Source organism: Saccopteryx leptura, chromosome X (assembly GCF_036850995.1).
Source record: "Saccopteryx leptura isolate mSacLep1 chromosome X, mSacLep1_pri_phased_curated, whole genome shotgun sequence".
NCBI lineage: Eukaryota > Metazoa > Chordata > Mammalia > Chiroptera > Emballonuridae > Saccopteryx > Saccopteryx leptura.
In genome coordinates, this window is record NC_089516.1 from 111,058,761 (window position 1) to 111,081,015 (window position 22,255).

The 22,255-nt window shown below is 42.7% G+C and overlaps 1 protein-coding gene across 2 annotated transcripts in view; it reads left to right on the forward strand.

Annotated features, from left to right (window-relative positions):
* The window catches only part of SLC25A43 (solute carrier family 25 member 43), a 38,793-nt gene extending 27,686 nt beyond the window's left edge, over positions 1–11,107 (forward strand). The window contains exons 4-5 of one of the 2 annotated variants that reach the window (XM_066356131.1): positions 7,849–7,983; positions 9,875–11,107. In XM_066356131.1, coding sequence (XP_066212228.1) covers positions 7,849–7,983; positions 9,875–10,075 — 336 coding nt within the window. In that variant the 3' untranslated portion in view covers positions 10,076–11,107. The remainder of the gene's footprint in view (positions 1–7,848; positions 7,984–9,874) is intronic. The other variant, XM_066356132.1, reaches the window with a different exon arrangement.
* Positions 11,108–22,255: the final 11,148 nt, after the last annotated feature.

Sequence of the window (22,255 nt, forward strand, 5' to 3'; positions counted from 1 at the left end):
CCTTAGGGTTCACTCTTAGTGTTGTGTATTCTGTGGGTTTGGACAAATGTATAGTTGTGTGTATCCATCATTATTATAGTATCATTCAGAGTCTTTCCACTGCCCGGAAGATCCTCTGCTCTGCCTGTTTACCCCTCCCCTCTCTCCCTGACCCTGGCAACAGCTGATCTCTTTACTGTCTCCATGGTTTTCTAGATATGTCATACAGTTGCAATCATACAGTATGTACCCTTCTCAAATTGCCCTTTTTCCTTCTTTCTTTTTTTTATTGTTCTTTTTCCTATTGAATTTATTGGGGTGACATGGTTAATAAAATTATATAGGTTTCAGGGGTACAGTTCTATAATATACCATCTGTGTATTGTACTGTGTGTTCACCACCTAAAGTCAGGTCTCCTTCATCACCATTCACCCCCCTTTACCCTCTTCTGTTCCCCCACCCCTTTTCCTCTGCTGATCACTGGACTGCTGTCTGTGTCTATGAATTTTGTTTTTGGTTTTGTTTTTGTTTTGCTTAATCCCTTCACCTTTTTCACCCAGCCCCCAGCCCCTCAGTCCCCCTTTCTTCTGACACTGTATCTATGAGTCTGTTTCTATTTAGTTTGTTAGTTCATTTTGTTCGTTAGATTCCACACATGAGTCTACGGCCATACCACCCTGAACGCGCCCGATCTCATCTGATCTGGGAAGCTAAGCAGGATCGGGCCTGGTTAGTACTTGGATGGGAGATTCCACACATGAGTGAAATCCCATAGTACTTGTCTTTCTCTCACTGGCTTGTTTCACTTAACATAATGCTCTCCAGCCCATTTATGCTGTCATAAAAGGTAAATTTTCCTTCGTTTTTATGGCTGATTAGTATTCCACTGTGTAAATGTATCACAGCTTTTTTCTCCACTCTTCTATTCATAGCCACTTGAGCCATTTATAGATCTTGGCTATTGTAAATATTGCTGCAATAAACATAGGGGTGCATATATTCTTTTGAATTAGTATTTTGGGTTTCTTTGTATATATTTCTAGAAGTGGGATAGCTGGGTCAAAAGGCAGTCCCAATTTTTTTTTTCGCTAACTCCACACTGCTTTCCACAGTGGCTGCATTGGATTGGCTTTTTTCACAGTAATATGCATTTAAGTTCTCCCCATGTCTTTTTGTGGCTTGATAGCTCATGTCTTTTTCTTCTCTCTTTTTTTTTTTTTTTTTGTATTTTTTTTTGTATTTTTCTGAAGTTGGAAACGGGGAGGCAGTCAGACAGACTCCCACATGCACCCAACCAGGATTCACCCGTCATGCCCACCAGGGGGCGATACTCTGCCCATTTGGGGCGTTGCTCTGTTGCGACCAGAGCCACTCCAGCGCCTGAGGCAGAGGCCAAGGAGCCATCCTCAGCGCCCGGGCCAACTTTGCTCCAATGGAGCCTTGCTGCGGGAGGGGAAGAGAGAGACAGAGGGGAAGGAGAGGGGGAGGGGTGGAGAAGCAGATGGGCGCTTCTCCTGTGTGCCCTGGCCAGGAATCGAACCCGGGACTCCACGCCAGGCTGACGCTAACTGTCATTTCTTTTTCATGCTGAATAATATTCCATTGTCTGTGCATACCACAGTTTATTTATCCTTTCACCTAAGGCCAGCCAAGCACATTTTGGTTGTTTCCAAGCTTTGACTATTATGAATAAATCTGCTGCAAGCATCTGTGTGCAGGTTTTTGTATGGATATAAGTTTTCAACTTGTGTAGGTAAATAGCAAGATCTAATCTAATCTAATCTAATCAGCACAAGTGCTGGGTCATATGTTAAGAGTATGTTTAGATTTATTAGAAACCACCAAACTGTCTTCCCGAGTGGCTGTACCACGCTTACATTCCCAGCAGCAATGAACGAGAGCTCCTGCTGCTCCATGTCCTCACCAGTATTTAGTGGCACCAGTGTTCTGGATATTGGCCATTCTAATAGGTATGTAGTGGTATCTCATGGTTGTTTTAATTTGCATTTCCCTGACGGCATATGATGTGGAGTATCTATTCATATGCTTATTTGCCATCTGTAGATATTCTTTGATGAGGTGTCTGTTAAGGTCTTTGGCCTAATTTTTAGTCAGGTCATTTTCTTATTGTTGAGTTTAAAGAGTTCTTTGTATATTTTGGATGACGGTCATTCATTAGATGTGTCTTTTGCAAATATGTTCTCCTAGTCTGTGGCTTGTCTTCTCGTTTTCTTGATTAATGCTTTTCTAAATGATGTACTCTACCCTTTGCATTGCTAACATATGCTATGATACAAAATCCAAAAGGTGCAAGGAGTATACATTGAAAAGTAAGTCTTCCTCAGCCTTTTTCTCTTGGCCTCTAACTTTTCTGCAGATAACACTGTAGTTTCCAGTTTCTCACCTGAATCTTTCCAAAGATGGTTTATGCAAAGATACACATAAATATCTGCATTTATTTTTTGTTTTAAGATAATCGGCATTATGTTACATATACTCTTCTGCACTGTTTCTTTTTTTACTTAAAAGTGTATCTTGGAGATGGTACCAAATCAGTCTAGATAGAGCTGCCATATGGTTGTTGTGGTTTTTTTGTTTGTTTTTTTATTCTGTAAGAGAGAGTGAGACAGATAGACAGTAGACAAACACACAGGGACAGACAAGAAGGGAGAGAGATGAGAAGCATCAACTCATAGTTGCATCACTTTAGTTGTTCATTGATTTCTTCTCATATGTGCCTTGACCCGGGGGCTCCAGCCAAGCTAGTGACCCCTTGCTCAAGCCAGCAACCATGGGCTCATGTCTATGATCCCATGCTGCAGCCAGCAACCCCGCACTCAAGCCGGCAACCTCAGGGTTTCAAATATGGGTCCTCAGTGTCCCAACCTGATGATCCATTCACTGTGCCACCGCTTGGTCAGGCAAGCTGTCACATATTTTTACTTTCTTTTTTCAGAGACAGAGGGAGAGTCAGAGAGAGGGATAGACAGGGACAGACAGATAGGAACGGAGAGATGAGAAGCATCAATCATTAGCTTTTCATTGCACGTTGCAACACCTTAGTTGTTCATTGATTGCTTTCTCATATGTGCCTTGACTGTGGGCCTTCAGCAGACCTAGTAACCCCTTCCTCAAGCCAGCGACCTTAGGTCCAAGCTGGTGGGCTTTTGCTCAAACCAGATGAGCCCGCGCTCAAGCTGGCAACGTTGGGGTCTCAAACCTGGGTCCTCGGCATCCCAGTCTGATGCTCTGTCCACTGTGCCACCACCTAGTCAGGCTGTCACATATTTTTAAATGGTGACATAGTATTCCATAGTATGATATCCTATTTTTTATTTTCAAAGTAATTTTTTTTCATTTTTCAAAAATAGTTGACATACAATATTATATTAGTTTTAGGTGTACAACTCTGTGATTAGACATTTATATAACTTATAAAGTGATAACCCCAATAAATCTAGTGCCCATCTGATACCATACATAGTTATTAGAATATTACTGACTCTATTCCCTATGCTGTATTACATCCCTGTGACTATTCTGTAACTACCAATGTGCACTTCTTAATCTCTTCACTTTTTTCACCCACACTCCCAACCTGCTTCCCATCTGGTAACCATCAGAATATTCTTTATATCTATGAGTTTGTTTCTGTTTTGTTTGTTCATTTATTTTGTTTTCTAGATTCCACATATCACTGAAGTCATATGGTATTTGTCTTTGAGCTATTTCACTTAACATAATAGATGTACGAACTATTCTTTAACTAGCCCCCTATTGGTGGACATTTAGATTATTTCCAATTTTCTGCTGTTATTAACAATGCTTTAACAAAAGTTCTTATAAAATATATCAGTTCCCACATGGGCAATTATATCTATGGAATAAATTCCTAGAAGTAGGATTGCTTTGGTCAGAGGGTGTGAGTTTTACGTATTTGTAAAGTATTGTTTATTTTAGTACTCATAGAAAAAGTACCAACCTGAAATGTTGCTTCTGCTGGAAGGCCTCTGTGAAGTTTATCACAGAAACATCCAGTGTCTGACTTGGAAGTATTTGTCTTTTATTTTGACCTGCTGCAGGTTTGTTCCTTCTTTCCCCCAATATGTATTAAGTACAGAGTACATGCCAGGCAGGCTGGTAGGCTTTGGGGATAAGACCGCAAACAGGCAGACATGGTCACTGCCCTCATGGTATTTACAGCACAGGAGGCTGGAGCTGTGGGGGAGGTAGTACCCATGAAAGAAGTAATTATACACCAAGTCACTACAAAGTGTGTCACATGCCATGAAGGAGAAGCGCAGGGTGACCAAAAGTGTTTACTAGGCTCCTGACTTTGGGAATCTAAGAAGACTTCCTGGAGGAAGTGATATCTATTCTGATCAGTAAGAGAGACTCAGCCAGGCAGAGGAAATGGCAGGTCTGAAGGCTTAGAGTCAGGAAGGAGCATACAGTAAAGCCAGCAACATGGATTATAGAACTAAGAAAAGCCTTCAAGGTCATTTAATTCCAATCTCCTCACTTGACATGTGAACAAACTTATGTCCAAAGAACTAAACAACCTGGTCAGGGTTATATAGATAGTGTCAATGCCAGGACAAGGACCTGGCTCTTCTGATTTTTTCAGATGGTGCTATGCTGCAAAATGCAGCATGCCCACCCCAGGATCTATAGATCTAAACTAGACATTCGTGGGATAACTACCTGGGTTCATGTGGAGGGAGTGCTAGTTCAGGTCCTGTGACTAGCAGCTGACATGTTTGCTTCTCTTTACTAGTAAGACACAGTTTGGGCAAACGGCAGTCTAGCACTCCAGTCTAGTGGGTCGTTTTAGTCTTCAGCATACTTTTCTCCAAGTTTAGATAATAAATAATAATGATATTAATAATAGTGGATATGGCCCTGGCCGGTTGGCTCAGTGGTAAAGCGTCAGCCAGCATGCAGATGTCCCAGGTTCAATTCCCAGTCAAGGCACAAAGGAGAAGTGACCATCTGCTTCTTCACCCCTTTCCCTCTTTCTCTCTCTCTTTGTTTCTCTCTCTCTCTCATCCTCTCCTGCAGCCATGGCTTGATTAGTTCAAGCACATTGGCCCTGGGTGCTGAGGATGGCTCCGTGGAGCCTATACCTCAGGTGCTAAAAATAGCTCGGTTGCAAGCATGGTCCCAGATGGGCAGAGCACCAGCCCTAGACAGGGATTTCCAGGTGGATCCCAGTTGGGGCACATGCGCAAGTCTGCCTCTCTATCTCCCATCCTCTCACTTGGAAAGAAAGCAAAAAAAAAAAAAAAAAAAAAAGAGAGAAAAGAGAAAAGAAAAAAAAATAAAATAAAAAAGTAGTTACATAGTGCTTCCTACATGTCAAATGCTGTTCTAAGCATTTTATATGTATTTCATTTAGTCTTGACAACAATCCTACAAGGTAGATATTATTATTACCCCATTTTACAGATGAGAAAATCAAAGCTCAGAAAGGTAAAGACATTTTGCTCAAGGTCACAGAGCCAATGAGTGACAAAGCAGGGACTCAGTCCAAGCAGCCTGGCTTCAGGACCCATGTGCTTTTCCCAAACACTGTGTCGGCAGCAAGCTGGTAGACCCATGTCTGAGCCCTGAGCAGCCTCGTGTTCTGGAGGGCCTGCACAATGCCGGCTGCACGTCAGAACCACTTGGGGAGCTTGCCCAAAGTGCTGACATCCAAGCCCAACCCAATGTCAGTTAAATCATGGTTTCTAGGGATCGATTCCACTCACTGATGGTTTTGAAAAGCTTCCTTGGTTGGTCTAATATGCAGCTAAGGGTTGAGAAGCACTGGTATATAGCCTTACCATTCCTTCTTCCTTTGGGTATGTTTTAGCTCAAGCTGCTGTAAATAGATACCATAGACTAAGTGGCTTCAACAACACTTCTCACAGTTCTGGAGGCTGGGAAGTCCAAGATCAAGGTGTCAGTAGATTTGGTGTTTGGCAAGACCCCACTTCCTGGTTTGCAGACAGACATCTTTTTGCTGTGTCTTCACATAGTGAAGTGAGAAAGATCATCTTTCTAAGTCTCTATTTTTTTACTCACTTATTGTTTTGAGAGAGAGAGGAAAGGAGGAGGAGAAAGAGAGAAAAAACATCAATTTGTTGTTCCAGTTATTTATGCATTCATTGGTTTATTCTTCTTTGTGTCCTGCCGGGGGACTAAACCACTGAGCTACCAGGACAGAGCTCTAAGTCTCTCTTTATTAGGCACTAATCCTATTCATGAGGGCCCCACCCTCATTACCTAATCACTTGCCCAAACCCCATCTCCACACTGGGGATCAGGGCTTTAACAATGAATTGTGGGGGCACACAAACATTCAGGCCATAGCAGGAGGCAACTAGCAATACATGTTTTCTATTCTGAACATCAGTTTCGTATGACAGTTTTAGAAGCATTGATTCACACCACACCATGAGCTCCAGTCTTAGCATAAAAAATTCCCTCCGTGTATAAGCTGTGGCAGCCACATTCACTGTTGATGTGTGGTAACAAGCATGTCAAGGGCTGGGACAGTATTCTCAGTGCTGGACATCAGGTGACAGTGTGCTTAGTGGTGTAGAGCTTCATTCTACATCAAACAGACCGTAGATGTTTTTCTCTTATGTTCTGTGCTTCTGGAGATTTGTCCTTTGGCCAACTCCATTTTGTTACCTATAAAATTGGGCTAATAAGATAACATTACCTAGCCTGACCAGGCAGTGACGCAGTGGATAGAGCATTAGACTGGGATGCGGAGGACCCAGGTTCGAGACCCTGAGGTCGCCAGCTTGAGCGCGGACTCATCTGGTTTGAGGAAAGCTCACCAACTTGGACCCAAGGTTGCTGGCTTGAGCAAGTGGTCACTCAGTCTGCTGTAGCCCCACAGTCAAGGCACATATGAGAAAGCAATCAATGCACAACTAAAGTGCCGCAACAAAAAAACTGATGATTGATGCTTCTCATCTCTCTCCGTTCCTGTCTGTCTGCTGTCTGTCCCTATCTATCCCTCTCTCTGACTCTCTCTCTCTGTCTCTGTAAAAAAATAAATAAATAACATTACCTAGTTCATTACGTTTTTGTGAAGATTAAATGGGCCAGAGCATGTAGAGGACTCGATGTAATGCCTGACACCTAACACGCAGCAAATATTGGCCATTTAATTTTTTATTTCATGACCATTCATAACTTACTTGAGCCTGGTCACAGTTAAATAGCTGTAACTTGGAAAAGCTACTAGTGGCAATGATATTTGGGGAATTTGGTTTGATAGTTACTGAATACCTGATGTGTGCAATAAAGGATGTTATGCCCTAAAGTGCTAGAACAGTGAGGAAGGCCCAGTACCTGCTCCCCAAAGCTTGCTGGCTGCCAGCCCAGATAGTGTATCCAGGAAGCTCCCACCAGATAGACTGTGCCACAGCAGAGCTCTAAACAAGGGAAGGAATCAGTTAGGCCAAAGAAACAGGGGCCCCTAACGAACTATAGAAATGATCCCTGAAAGTATAGTCTTAAACGGGGACACTTAAAAAAGGTTAAGAGCATGGGAGTGTGTGTCCATCATATCCAGAGGTAATAATAGGTTGGGAAGGAAAATTAAGTGTGAAGTTGAATCTGTCCCAAATGGCTGCTTCCTTCCAAGTAAAATAAACCACAAATCTGTGAGCAATGTGTCATGACTTGACTGCATATCAATATTCATTCTAAGCCCACAGAACAAGAAGAACCCTGTGGCAGCCATTTTGCCATCATCGTGGACAGGAACGCGGCATCCGGAGTCCATATTTGAAACCCTGACTATTTTGACTGGAACTTTCATGTCCTAGTAACGAAATCACCTCATCCCGCCTTCTGTCTCCTACCAGGCTCAGAGCCCCTTCCTTCCCCACTGTGGAGGAGTAGATGTCCATTTCTCCGGAGCCACAGACTGCTTCCGGCAGATAGTGAAGACCCAAGGGATCCTGGGGCTCTGGAATGGGTTGGCAGCCAGCTTACTAAAGGTGAGAAGCATGGTCAGTCTTCCGGGTTCCCTACGTCTTCCAGTTCTAGCTGTTGCTTTGCCATACTCTCTATCGTTTGCATGGAAATGCCCCCTGGAGCACTGATGGCAGCCCAAGGCCAGAGCACAGCCTGGCCATCAGCCCCAAAGAGAAGATGCTGTGTAGTGCTAGGGCACCTGATTCCCCATCCCAGAGGAGCTAGATGTTCCCACCATGGGGGTTCATGGGCTCCCAAGGGGAACCTAACCCCCGACCCTAAAGTTGTATGCAAAGATGGGGATGTGTGTGCGCATGTGCCTCTCTCTGGGGAAAGGACCCGTAGCTTTCATCGTATTCCCAAAGACTCTGTGAGCAACAGCAAATAAAGGTTAAGAACTCTGGACTAACCTTGCACTAGTGGACAAATCAACGGTTCCAATCAGTGGTGGGATTCAAATAATTTAACATCCACTTCTCTGCCCTAATGTTCGTTCTAAGTATAAAAAAAAATGATATGATATGCCAAAAGGTAGTTTATTATTTCATGCATTTAATACTTAAATAAAACAAGAAAAGAGGTAAACAAAACTACATTATAAGAAACTTTTAGCCTGACCAGGTGGCGGTGCAGTGGATAGAGCATTGGACTGGAATGCAGAGGACCCAGGTTCGAGACCCCAAGGTCGCCAGCTTGAGCGTGGGTTCATCTGGTTTGAGCAAAGCTCTCCAGCTTGGACCCAAGGTCGCTGGCTCGAGCAAGGGGTTACTCGGTCTGCTGAAGGCCAGCAGTCAAGGCACATATGAGAAAGCAATCAATGAACAACTGAGGTGTCGCAACAAAAAACTGATGATTGATGCTTCTCATCTCTCTCCATTCCTGTCTATCTGTCCCTATCTATCCCTCTCTCTGACTTTCTCTCTGACCCTGTAAAAAACAAAAAACAAAAAAGAAACTTTAAAAATATTAATGAAAAAATATTAAATAATACCTGAAAAAAAACAATAAAAATATTATTTAAGATATTTCCATATTGCTTCATGATTGGCTTCCTCACTTGCAATTTTTCTCACCTATGGATGGAATGAACATTATTACTACGGGCACTGAGAATACGCTGTTGCGCAGATGAACGTTAAAAAAGAGTCAGGAGCCTGACCAGGCAGTGGCGCAGTGGATAGAGCGTCGGACTGGGATGCAGAGGACCCAGGTTCGAGACCCCGAGGTCCCAGCTTGAGCGCATGCTCATCTAGCTTGAGCAAAAAGCTCACCAGCTTGGACCCAAGGTCGCTGGCTCGAGCAAGGGGTTACTCAGTCTGCTGAAGGCCCACAGTCAAGGCACATATGAGAAAGCAATCAATGAACAACTAAGGTGTCGCCTTGAAAAACTGATGATTGATGCTTCTCATCTCTCTCCGTTCCTGTCTGTCTATCCCTCTCTTTGACTCTCTCTCTCTCTGTCCCTGTAAAAAAAAAAAAAAAAAAAAAAACGAGTCAGGAATATCAATTTGTGATTTCCACATTAGGCAGCTTCCCAGGCGCCCACCTTAGAACCCTGAGTACAGGTGCCATTTTAAAAACCAGTTCGCCAAACTCAACAAAAAATTCGATAGGTGCAAACTGGCTGAATCCCACCACTGGTTCCAATCAAGACAGGCATATGTTAACAGAACGTGTCAGACTGTCTCCATGCAGACTGTGCTAGTCCGGGGCTTCCCGGGGCTTCCCGGGGGCCCTTCAAAGGCTCTGCCCTTCCACTCCCCCCAACCACCATCTTCCCTGACCCCCAAAAGAATTACCATGTGGTATTATTCACCACCTTTAACTCAGTTTACCCCTACTCAAGTTGATTGCAGACACATTGACACTTCCTTTTTAAGATGTTAACATGATTTTCATTTTCTTTTTAAACAGATAGTTCCATACTTTGGAGTTATGTTTGGTACGTTTGAGTTCTGCAAGAGAATCTGTCTTTACCAAAATGGTTACATTGTGTCTCCTCTGAGCTACAAATTGACCCCAGGGGTGGATCAGAGTTTGAAGCCTCAGGAACTACGGGAATTAAAGAAATTCTTCAAAACTGAAAAACTAAATTCTAGAAAGCCAGCTCTTTAAAACTGAATGGAACTAGAAGTGCACTGACTGCAGCCATGTTGCAATCACAGATGCATGTGGCCTCATCATTGCACAAGTGGGGAGTGATGGGACGGACTCCTGTCTGCTGCTCTGAGAAATGACAAGATTTAGCCATACGCCACCTCTGAGCTCCAAACTGATGGCCCTGGGAACACCAGCACCACGGGCAGTTTCCCAATGTGACCATACCCTAATGGCATTCCACCAGATTTCATAACAAAAGCTCGCAGCAATGATACGCCATTTACACAATACCGAAGAGAGGGCACTGCCACAACCCCTCAAAGCAACAAGTAGTTGAAGGGCTGAACAGACCACGTGGCGTGCTCAGTCACAGGGTCAAAGCTTGCCCTCACCCGCGTCGGCCTCATTTTGCTTCATATAACCTGAGACTTCCTCGTGGAATCATCCTGGAACGCATAATCTTTGCTGACTTGTGAAGTGCACACAGCACCATGTACATTATGCCTTATCAGAAGCTAAATGAAAATGTTTAACATTTAAAAGTTAGGACTGCCAATGTAGAACAATCCTTTATTTAAATTTGAAGCATACCAGGCTTAGAATCTTATATTTCAGAAAGGCAGGTGTTGTCATGACTGCTTAATTATGCCCAAAAGACTGCCTTCGATTGAAGTCATTTACAGCTTAAGTGGCCTAAATGTTCTGCCTTTTTAACTTACTTTGCAAGCCTACCCTGAAAATAAATTATTTAGTCAACTTATGTTATTCTCACAAGGAGTCCCAGTTGCCTAGAAAGGATCAAATAGAGCATTTGACACACATACCAAATAAATAAATAAGTAAACAAACAAACACTTTAGGCTAGTCATCTCTACTAGATTTTTAAAAAGTCAAATTTTGGATTGTTCCACCTTGGGGAGTCTGTGTCAAGTTTATATAACTACTTTTGAATAGTCCCTATCTATGCATTAAAATATCTAACATGATATTAATTTATACACACACAAGCGTTCAGTATGTTGAAAGTATTTTTCCCTATTAAATTTATTTTCCAAATAAAAATGGTGTGTTGGACATTTATTACTAATCTGAGTTATAAAACTATGGTTAAATATATACTGGCCGGCCCTGGCCGATCGGCTCAGTGGCACAGCTTTGGCCCAGTGTGTGGATATCCCAGGTTAAGTTTTTTGTCAAGGAACACAGGAGAAGCAACCATCTGCTTCTCTGCCCCCTCCCCCTCCCTTTCTCTCTCTCTCTCTCTCTCTCTCTCTCTCTCTCTTTCTTCTCTTCCTGCAGACATAGCTCAATTGATTCCAGCGCCTCGGCCCCAGGTGCCTAGGATGGCTCCATGAAGCCTCTGCCTCAGGCACTAAAAATAGCTCGGTTGTGAGCATGTCCCCAAATGGGCAGAGCATCGACCCCAGATGGGGGTTGCTGGGTGGATCCCACTTGGGGTGCATACAGGAGTTTTTCTCTCTATCTCCCCTCTTCTCAACTTGGAAAAAGAAATATATATACTGGCCAAAATGTTTAAACTCTCAGAACCTTGTCCTATTGAAATATATCAAGATAGCCTGACCTGTGGTGGTGAAGTGGATAACGCATCGACCTGGAAATGCTGAGGTCGCTGGTTCGAAACCCTGGGCTTGCCTGGTCAAGGCACATATGGGAGTTGATGCTTCCAGCTCCTTCCCCCTTCTCTCTCTCTGTCTCTCTCTCTCCCTCTCTTTCTCCTCTCTAAAAATGAATAAAGAAAAAAGGGAAAAAAAAAGAAAATATTAAAAAAAAAGTTAAAAAAAAAAAAAAGAAATATATCAAGATAACTCATTTTTCCAGTTGCCGTGGCAGGCTGTGGTTATGGAGAACGGCAGTTAATACACACATGAAAATGCCATGCGCGGTCCAATCTGTTCCAATTTTGAGGGTAGCAAACTCTTTACTCAAAGCAATAGTTCATGTTTGTTCATCTATTCCCCTCGAGGTGAACAACTTTTTGAAATTCTGAAAGCTGCAAAACAAAAAATATATATATTTTTTTACTAAATCTAAAATCCTAATCTAAGATAACTTATCTCGTATCAGTGTCTTCTGTGCTTCATCCACAGGCACGATGAAATAGACAGTTAAGCTCTAGCTACTGCCAGCCACAGGCATGCCTTCTGAGCTGCTGTTTTGATTTAATAATAATGATGATGATAATAATAAAAATAATAAAGTAAGGAGGGAAAAGCATACCAGTATGTCTCATTTTTATAATTTCAAAACAACTCTTTACAACTCTAGCGTTGTTCCTAAAATGAACTTCAGACCATTTGCATTTGCTCAGCTCTGAGGGGTGTTCTGCTTGCGGCTGGCAGTGTGCACCGAACTGCACTGAGGACGTCAGGAGAATTATGTGAAGTGTGATGCAGTATTGACCCAGGAGTAACTTACAGTCTTAAGGAACAAAACTTACCCACATACATGAAATGACTGTGATTACAAAGCAAATAAAAGCAAAGGCATGATAATGCAGTAACAGCTGTTTACAGGATCGCTAAGGGGTTCAGGGTATACTTACCGCATGGATGGTTCACAGAATCGTCAGGTGAGAGGGGCCAATAATGACCAGGGGGCGTTGGGAAGGTAATGAGTTCTGAAGTAAGTTTTGAAGTAAGAGGATAGTAATCGGCCAAGAGTAAGTTGGAGGGTGTCTCAGGTTGAAGGCGGGTTATGTGTGTGTCACAGAGATGGAAGGAAGCGAAAGGGGTTTGCGGTAGAGTAAGAAGACTGGCTTCACGCAGCTACTCAGCTGCGGGGTGCTCCCTCGGACACAGTGGTGCATAAGGCAGATAAGGTCTTGCCCTCCTGGAGCTAGCATTCTAGTGAAAGCAGCAGTCAATAAATAAACGAATCAACATGTTAGGTAACTACAGATTGTAATGTTATGATGGAAATAAACAGGACGCAATATTAGGGAAATATGTGGGAGTGCGGGAAAGCTCCTAACTCAGGGAACCAGGGAAGGCCATTCTGAGATGTGACGTTAGAGACCAGACCTGGAGGGTGAGAAGGAGCCGGTCATGCAGAAAACTAGGGAGAAGAACATCCCCGGCTGAGAAAACCCAGGCGGTGCTGCTAGTGGGGAAAGACTCGGCGAACAGAAAAGAGGTGAGTGTAGCCAGGGTGGTGAGTGGAGCAGAGAGTGTATGAGACGAGTTTGGATAGCAAGCCAGATCATATGTGGCCATTTGGGCTATAGTAAGTAGTTAGATTTTACTCTAAATGCAGTGGGGAGTCATTGAAGGTTTTTACGTAGAGAAGATACAATCTGATTTCTGTGTGGATAACAGCTTGGAAGGAAGCGAGGCTGTGAGTGGGAAGACCAGTTAAGACACTCTTACAAAGTTCAAGCAGGACAGGATGGCTTAGAATAGAATGGTAGCAATTTTTTTATATTTTATTTATTCATTTTGAGAGAGAGAGAGAGGGGAAAGAGAAAGTGAAAGAGAAAGAGAAAAAGAAAGAGAAAGAAAGGGGGGGAGCAGGAAGCATCAACTCCCATATGTGCCTTGACCAGGCCACCCGGGGTTTGGAACTGTCAGCCTCAGCGCTCCAGGTCAACACTTCATCCACTGGGCAACCACAGGCCAGGCTGGAATGGAGCAGTAAAGATGGAGGGGGTGACTCAGTTCAAGACATATTTTGGAGTTGGACTCAGCAAGATTTGCTGAGCGATTGAATGTAGGGAATAAAAGGAAGGAATCAGAAAGGCACCTAGGCTTTTTGGCTTTTGACTTGACTAACAAAGTAGATAATTTGCTAATATGGGGAAGCCTGGTGAAGGCCAGAGTTTTGGTGGGGAAGGAATTAAAACGTCTCTGTTGGACATGTTAAATTCAAAATGCCCCATGGGACATCCAGATAGACAGTTGCCCGGAGCACGGACTGTCTGTGTAATTGCCAAACCAGTTGTGGTAAGCAGAATGATGGCCTCCCACCAGCACTGTCCACACCCTAATCACAGAAACCTGTGCACATTTACCTTACATGGCAAACAGGACTTTGCAGGTGTGATTAAGATTAAGAATACTGAAATGGAGAGATTATCATGACTCATTCAGGTGGGCCCAGTCTAATCACAAGTCCTTAAAACTGGAAGAAGAAGGTAAAAGAGTGGGACAGAGCAAGAAGCAGAAGACATGGGGCATGAGGGAAACTTGATTCACTGTTGCAGACTTTGAAGACAAAAGTATCTGGAAGTCAAGGAATGGGAGTGACCTCTAGAAGCTGAGAATAACCCCCAGCTGACTGCCAGGAAGGAAATGGGGACTTCAGTCTTACGACCACAAGGAACTGAATTCAGCCAACAACCTGAATGAGCCAGGAATCAGACTTTCCCTGGCAGCCTCCAAAAACAGACACATTCCAGCCAGACACCTTGATTTTATCTCAGGGAGATACATGTCAGATTTCTGATCTCCATAAGTGTAAGATAATGCATTTAGCTTGTTTAAGACAGTGAGTTTGCAGTTATTTGTTACAGCAGCGATAGAAACTAATATGTCAGAGCACTATTAATAATAATGTCAGGATGCCCTGACGGATAGCTCAGAGCATCATTCTGAAGCTCCGAGGTAGCCGGTTCAATCCCAGGTCAGGGCACATACAGGAACAGATCAATGTTCCTTTCTCTCTCTCTCTTCCTCTCTCACTAAAATCAATTTTAAAAAATAACGTCAGGATAATAAGCATAAACCAGCACTGTCTTGGTCAAACAGGGACAAGTCTAGAGTTGAGGGGACAGGGTGACTGGAGACAAGATATTGGATGTCATCAGCAGATAGATGGCATTTAAAGCCAAGAGACTGAATGAGACCACCAAAGGAGTAGATGGGAACAAATTCTTGGGGGAAGGGGAAGCAACAAAAAATGACACTGAGTGGCCTGACCAGGCGGTGGCGCAGTGGATAGAGTGTCGGACTGGGATGCGGAGGACCCAGGTTCAAGACCCCGAGGTCGCCAGCTTGAGCGTGGGCTCATCTGGTTTGAGCAAAGCTCACCAGCTTGTACCCAAGGTCACTGGCTTGAGCAAGGGGTCACTCGGTCTGCTGTAGCCCCATGGTCAAGGCACATATGAGAAAGCAATCAATGAACAACTAAGGTGTTGCAATGCGCAATGAAAAACTAATGATTGATGCTTCTCATCTCTCCGTTCCTGTCTGTCTGTCCCTATCTATCCCTCTCTCTGACTCTCTCTCTGTCTCTGTTAAAAAAAATGACACTGAGGAGATAGTGGCTAAAGAAAGGCCTCAAGCAAGATGTGTAGGGATTGGAACTCTTCTACCCTGCTGTTGGGGATATAAAACGGTACAATCATTTTACAGTCTGGCAATTCCTCAAGTGGTTCAATGAGGAGCTACCATATAGCACAGCAATTCTACTCCTCGGTGTATACATCAGAGAAATGAAAACATGTGTGCATATAAAAATTTGTACAGGCATTGGCCTGACCTGTGGTGGCGCAGTAGATAAAACATCAACCTGGAATGCTGAGGTGGTGAGTTTGAAACCCTGGGCTTGCCTGGTCAAGGCTCATATGGGAGTTGATGCTTCCTGCTCCTCCTCCCTTCTCTATCTCTTTTTCTCTCCTGTCTCTCTAAAAATGAATTTAAAAAAAACTTGTACAGACATGTTTATAGCAGCATCATTCATAAAAGGCAAAAAGTGGAAACTACCCAAATGTCTATCAAATGATGAATGGAGAAACAAAATATGATATATCCATACAACGGAACTGTTAGCAATTGAAAATAAATGACTGCTGATTCACAAAAAGCATGGATGAATCTCAACTTATATGGAAAGAAGCCAGACCTCCCCACAAAGGATACATACTTTATGATTCCATTTTTATGAAATTCTAGGGGAGACAAACTAATTTCTAGTGACAGAAAGCAGATCAGTGGTTGCTATGGAAAAGAAGGAGGGATTACAAGGGGGCACAAGAAAATTTAGGGTGGTGATGGATACACTCATTATCTTAACTATGATGGTTTCATAGGTGTAAAGATACCTTTAAAAACTTAGCAACTGTACACTTTAAATATGTACAGTTTTATTGTGTGATAACCTCAATAAGACTGTTGCTTTGTTTTAAGCAGTTACCCAGCGCTGGAACTTCTAAGCCTGCCCAGAGAGGCCAGAGATGAAACCCTTGGGGAGCACGAGACAAAAGGGCTTCAAATGCTAAACTGAAGAGTTTAGGTTTGATCCACTAAGCAAAGAAGAGTCACTGGTTTCTTGACCAACATAGGTGATGTGACAAACACTGGATGTGCGCAAGATCATTCCAGAAACTGAAGTGAGAGACTAGAGACAGCAAGACTGGCCTACAAATGATGAGCATTGTTTCCTCCTCAGTAATGACACTGCCAGCATGAGTGTGATGTTCCGATCTTCCATACTGGAAATGCAAGCCAGGTCTAAAAACTGAGTGTGCTTGATCTGGGTACTTCTTAGAGATCCAAATCCTGCTTATATGGGCTCCGATATGGTTACCAACTTATAGGCAGGGCCCTTACGAGGGATGAAGAACTGGTTTACCATGCTTCTTAAGCAGGGGTAGAGTGATTTGGTCATTAAAACTATGGACTCGGTTCAAAACCCTGGGCTTGCCTGGTCAAGGCACATATGGGAGTTGATGCTTCCTGCGACTCCACCCCTTCTCTCTCTCTCTCTCTCTCTCTCTCTCTCTCTCTCTCTCTTCTCTATACTAAATAAATAAAATCTTTAAAAAAACCTCTACAATCTTAAAAAAAAACACAAAAAACTATGGACTAAAAAAGAGGGGGAAATTTTTAAATAAATAAAAATAGGACCACAAACTAAACCGGACAAGCTCAGGTGAGCCTGCACAATGGCCTTGCAAACTCAGAGACCTAACTTAGCCTTTCTAACTAAAAGCAGCTCATGGTGGGTAGTCATGTCCCAGGGAGGTGTTCTCTTTCTAAACAAAGGTCAGTGCTTACTTTACTCAAGCCTATCTGTTGTCTTTTGCATCTATGACAATGTACCTGATAACATGCCTTTGGAGTGTAAGGGTCATCTTTTTCCATCAGGCCAGGCATCCCTCAGAGCAGGAGCCAACAGGACACCCTACCCCCTCACTGTTATTGTCATGTGAACCATTAACTGTTAACTGCCTTGCTCTGGCCCGTGTAACTATGTAAAAGAAGTTTCAGCAGATACATTTTTACTTTTCCCCCAATCCCAGAGATCCCCCACCCCGCTTTGCTTTCTCCCGCCTCCCTAATCCATCACCAGTCAGCCAGTCAGTTTCACGGCACCCCTTTGATTCTGATGTATACAGTAAGTGGTGAAACTGCCATTTTCCTGGGACTTTCTCAAGCCGTTGAGATTCTGCTTCCTGGCAATTGTCAACAGTTTGGCTCAAATAAAATCATGAGAAATTCTTACAGGTTTGGAAGGTTTTTGTGTTGGCAAAACTCAGAGTTGGTCAGTCTGAGTTAGTATTTTTCTTAGTATTAATGAAAACTAACCTGTTATTGAATGCTTACTATGCACCAGACTGTTTTTACATACAGTGCCTTATTTAATTGTCCCTATAGTACTTAGAGGTACAAATATTGATCAACTTACGACCTATGCAACTTACGACCATTTGACTCTACGACCACAATCACTAGCCACGACTGCTCTGTGTCTGGCAGCACAAGCGTTGCCCAGCTGGGCATACCACAGGGCAGACCAGCTCCCGGCAGCACTACCATCTCCACGTGCACCATTTCAACTGTTATCCCAGACTCGGTACAGCAATTTGTATTTTGTGTCTTGGATATTTTTTATCAAACCCCTCCCAAGATGTTTACCAAGAGGAAACTGTCTTTGCAAATATTAAACCAGTTGTACCGGTAATGCAGTGTTTTACTTAAACCTGACGAATGTAAAAATAAGAAACAAAATGGTGTAGTGATGATACAAATGGCATAAAATGAACAAAGAAAATTATGATATATAACAATAATGAAAGAAAATTATGATAAAATATGACAAAGATTTTTATAACATCATTTCACAGTACTGTACATATAGCCTACTCAACTACGACCAAATCGTGTTATGACCAGTCTGTCGGAACCAATCGTGGTCGTAAGTCGAGCACTAGCTGTATAGGTACTATCCTGATTTCCATTTTATACCCCAAGACATTGAAGTTTAGAGAGGTTAAGTAACTTACCCAAGGTCTGACAATTGTACACTTTCAATATGTACAGTTTTTTAAAGATTGTTGTTATGTTTTAAGCAGTTACCCCAAGACTGGAATTTCTAAGCCTGCCCAGAGGGGCCAGAGATGAAATCCTGGGGGGGGGGGGACAAAAGGGCTTCAAATGCTAAACAAATAGTGGCAGAGCCAGTGTTTGGACTCAAGTAGTCTGGCAACAGAGCCCACCCTGTTGACCATTGGCCTAAATTACCTCTCTTCTTTTTTTGTCCCCGACTTCCAAACTCAGATGCTCAAATCCAATTCAGTCTTACAGATACAAAGTATACAGCCATAGAATCTTAAAATTGGAAGGGTGCAGAACTCTCTCTCCAGCCAACAGCAATCTCCTCTGCAGGGTCCCTAACAAGTGGCCGATTCCGCTCTTAACATTTCCAGAAACAAGAAGTTCCCTACTTCATATAGCAACCCATTCCACCTTTAAGTAGCTGATATTTTACAAAGTTACTTCTTTTCTATTCTTTCTTTTTTTGAGAGAGAGAGAGAGAGAGAGAGAGACAGGAAGGGAGAGAGATGAGAAGCATCAATTTGTACTTGCAGCACCTTAGTTGTTCACTGATTGTTTCTCATATGTGCCTTGATTGAAGGGCTCCAGCTGAGCCAGTGACCCCTTGCTCAAGCCAGCGACCTTGGGCTCAATCTAGTGTGACCTTGGGCTTCAAGGCAGTGACCTTGGGCTCAAGTCAGCCACCATGGGATCCTTCAGTGATCCCATGCTCTAAGCCAGCAACCCCACACTCAAGCTGGAGATCCTGTGCTCAAGCCAGCGACCGTGAGGTTTCCAACCTGGGACCTCAGCATCCCAGTTCAATGTTCTGTCCCCTGTGCCACCACCGGTCAGGCTACAAAGTTATTTCTTTTTTATTTTATTTTTTTTAATTTCTTATAGATTTTTTTTAGAGAGAGGAAGGGAGAGAGAAAGAGAAACAGGAACATCAATCTGTTCCTGTGTGTGCCCTGACTGGGGATCAAACTAGCGACCTCTGTGCTTTGGGATGATGTGCCAACCAACGGAGTCATGCAGCTAGGGTATCAAAGTTATTTCTTACTGATTAATTCTTTTTAGAGCACTAGAAAGAGGAAGGGAGAGGGAGAGGGAGAGAGAGAGAGAGAGAGAGAGAGATTCATTTATTGCTCTACTTCGTTGTACATTCATTGGTCGCTTCCCTTATGTGCCCTGACTGATGCTGTTTCTGAATGATACTCTAAACAACTGAGTTAATCAACTAGGATCTTACTAAATTATTTCTTGTTTAGCTGAACTCTACCTTCATGAAACTTCTAAAAGCTGGTGTTGATACCATATATAATGTCTAATGCTTTTCTATCTGAGAGTCCTGTAATCGTGAAACAAGATGTCCCTCCTTCACCCAAAGCTCCTCCCCAGTTAAAAGTCTCTCGTTCATTCAGCTATGTTTCATGTGATGAGATTTATATGCATTTCCCTTTCTTGACTGCCTTCTTTGAATATTCCAGTTTGTTAATGTTCTCTTAAACAGGGTGTGCTGCCTGACCAGGCAGTGGTGCAGTGGATAGAGCATCAGACGGTGATGCAGAGGACCCAGGTTCGAGACCCCAAGGTTGCTGGCTTGACCGTGGGCTCACCAGCTTGAGCATGGGGTTGCTGGCTTGAGCCCAAAGGTCGCTGGCTTGAAGCCCAAGGTCACTGGCTTGAGCAAGGGGTCACTCAGTCTGCTGTAGGCCCCAACCCCAGCCAAGGCACATATGAAAGATCAATCAATGAACAACTAAGGAGCTGCAATGAAGACTTGACGCTTCTCATTTCTCTCCCTTCCTGCCTGTCTGTCCCTATCTGTTCCTCTCTCTGTCTCCGTCATAAAAACAAAACAGAACAAAACAAAACAAAACATGGTGTCCTGAAGTAAGCCTAAATTAGTATGGGCTGACCAGCAGAAGCCCAAGGGGACCAAAAGTCACCATCATCCTTATGGCCCAACTCAATACACATTAGCATATTTTTGGCATTGCTACCTGACAGTCAACTAAGACCATGAGTTTTCACAATGCTATGTTAAGCTCTAGCTCCTCATTCTTAAATGTCCTGCACTAAATAGAACATTAGAATCCTTTATGTGGTCTTTTGTGTTTTGTAAGCCTGGGTTTATTCTGGCCTTGCCCTTCTGGCTCAGTTCCTAGAGGTCTGTGATACATTTTGATCTTCGTTCTTGAAAGCCTAGCCCTTCTTATGTCATCTATATGTGTACTTTTAAAATGTGAGCTCATTGGAGAATAATTGGTAAGGACACTTCAGTTTATTAGATCTCTTTTTTAAATTTCTCATTGGAATTTTTCTAAATTGTACAGGTATGAATCTTAGTTTGGCCAGGAGATCATATTTATCTTTTCTCTGATCCTTTTGATATCTAACACACACACACACACACACACACATACACACACACACGCATGCATGCACGCGCATGCACACTAGTTAACCTGTCTGACCATGCCTAGCATCCTTTTGTTTAACAGATTCAGTTGACATTCCCCAGGTTTTTTGTCATTTTTACTTCGCTAACCAGATCTTCCTTATTTATTATCAGGATTAAGCCCCGCTTAGCAAGTTTACTTCTCCCTGCTTCATCCGTCTCTGGGAACTATAAGTATCAGCTAAAAGAACTTATCCAACGTGTTGTGATCAGAGTAATGAAACTTCCAGCAGATATTAGATGGCTTATTTCTCTGATCACCATTTCTTGCCTATGTGATGGTTTTATGAAGTACTATTCATAACTTTTCTCGATCTAGGCAAGTCTCTCCTATACTTCCACAACTACAAATCACTTTCATTTCTCCCTTTGATGTTCACTGAATGCTTTTCACCCTCTAGACAAAGAATTACTGGTTATACCTTCTTGATACATTACTGCTCTGCTCTTCTTTTATCAATATATGGTGTCTCCCTGAACAGGTTTGCCCTTCTTTTTCCAGATACCAGTCAGAAGTCCCATTCTACCAACTTTGAACAATACCTAAAAATTGTTTTCCTGCTTGTATTAACATTGGAGATTCATTTCATTACCCGTATTCTTGGTGTTGGTACATAAATAACTGAGACCTGAAGTACCATTTCTGACCCTCTTCCTTGGTTTTTCTTGAGACTTACGAGGTACTGCCTTAGCTTTAGTTCCTCTTTCTTAATGACACTTGTATCCCTGACCAGGTAGCTCAGTTGATTAGAACATTGTCCTAATATGCCAAGGTTGCAAGTTCAGTCCTCAATCAGGGCACAAATAAGAGTCAGCCGACAAATGTATAAATAAGTGGATAAACAAATTGATGTCTCTCTGTCTCTCTTTCTCCCTTCCTCTCTCTAAAAAAAATCAATAAAAATTACACTTATAACCTACATAGTTCCCAGAAACACAATAGTTACTAACAATAGAACCTCCACTATGCCCTCCGAGAAGGAATCAATTTTTAAAGAATTGACCAGCCATACACAATTATAAATGTTATTATTAATATTACTATCTTCCTGGGCTCTTACTACTGGTCACTTTCTCCTTTTTCCTTTTTATTTGTTTTAACCTTCAAACATTAAAAAAAAAATGTTGCCAAAAAAAACAGTATAAAATATTTCCATATATCTTCTTCAAATGTTAGCATCTTACATAACCACTGTAACTAAGAATAGTATTGGCAAAATATTATTAACTAATCTACAGATATTCAAGTTTCACCAAGAGTACCACCAGGATCCAAGCTAGGATCACACATTGCATTAAACTGACCTTCTCCTTAGTCTCCTTTAATCTGTGAGAAATTCCTCAGTTTTTGTTTTCTATGACTTTGACACCTTTGAAAACACCTGACTCTCTGAAGTATATCTGGTCATAGGCAACTAGGAGAGCTCCCACTCACAGAGGATTTGGAAAAATACCAGG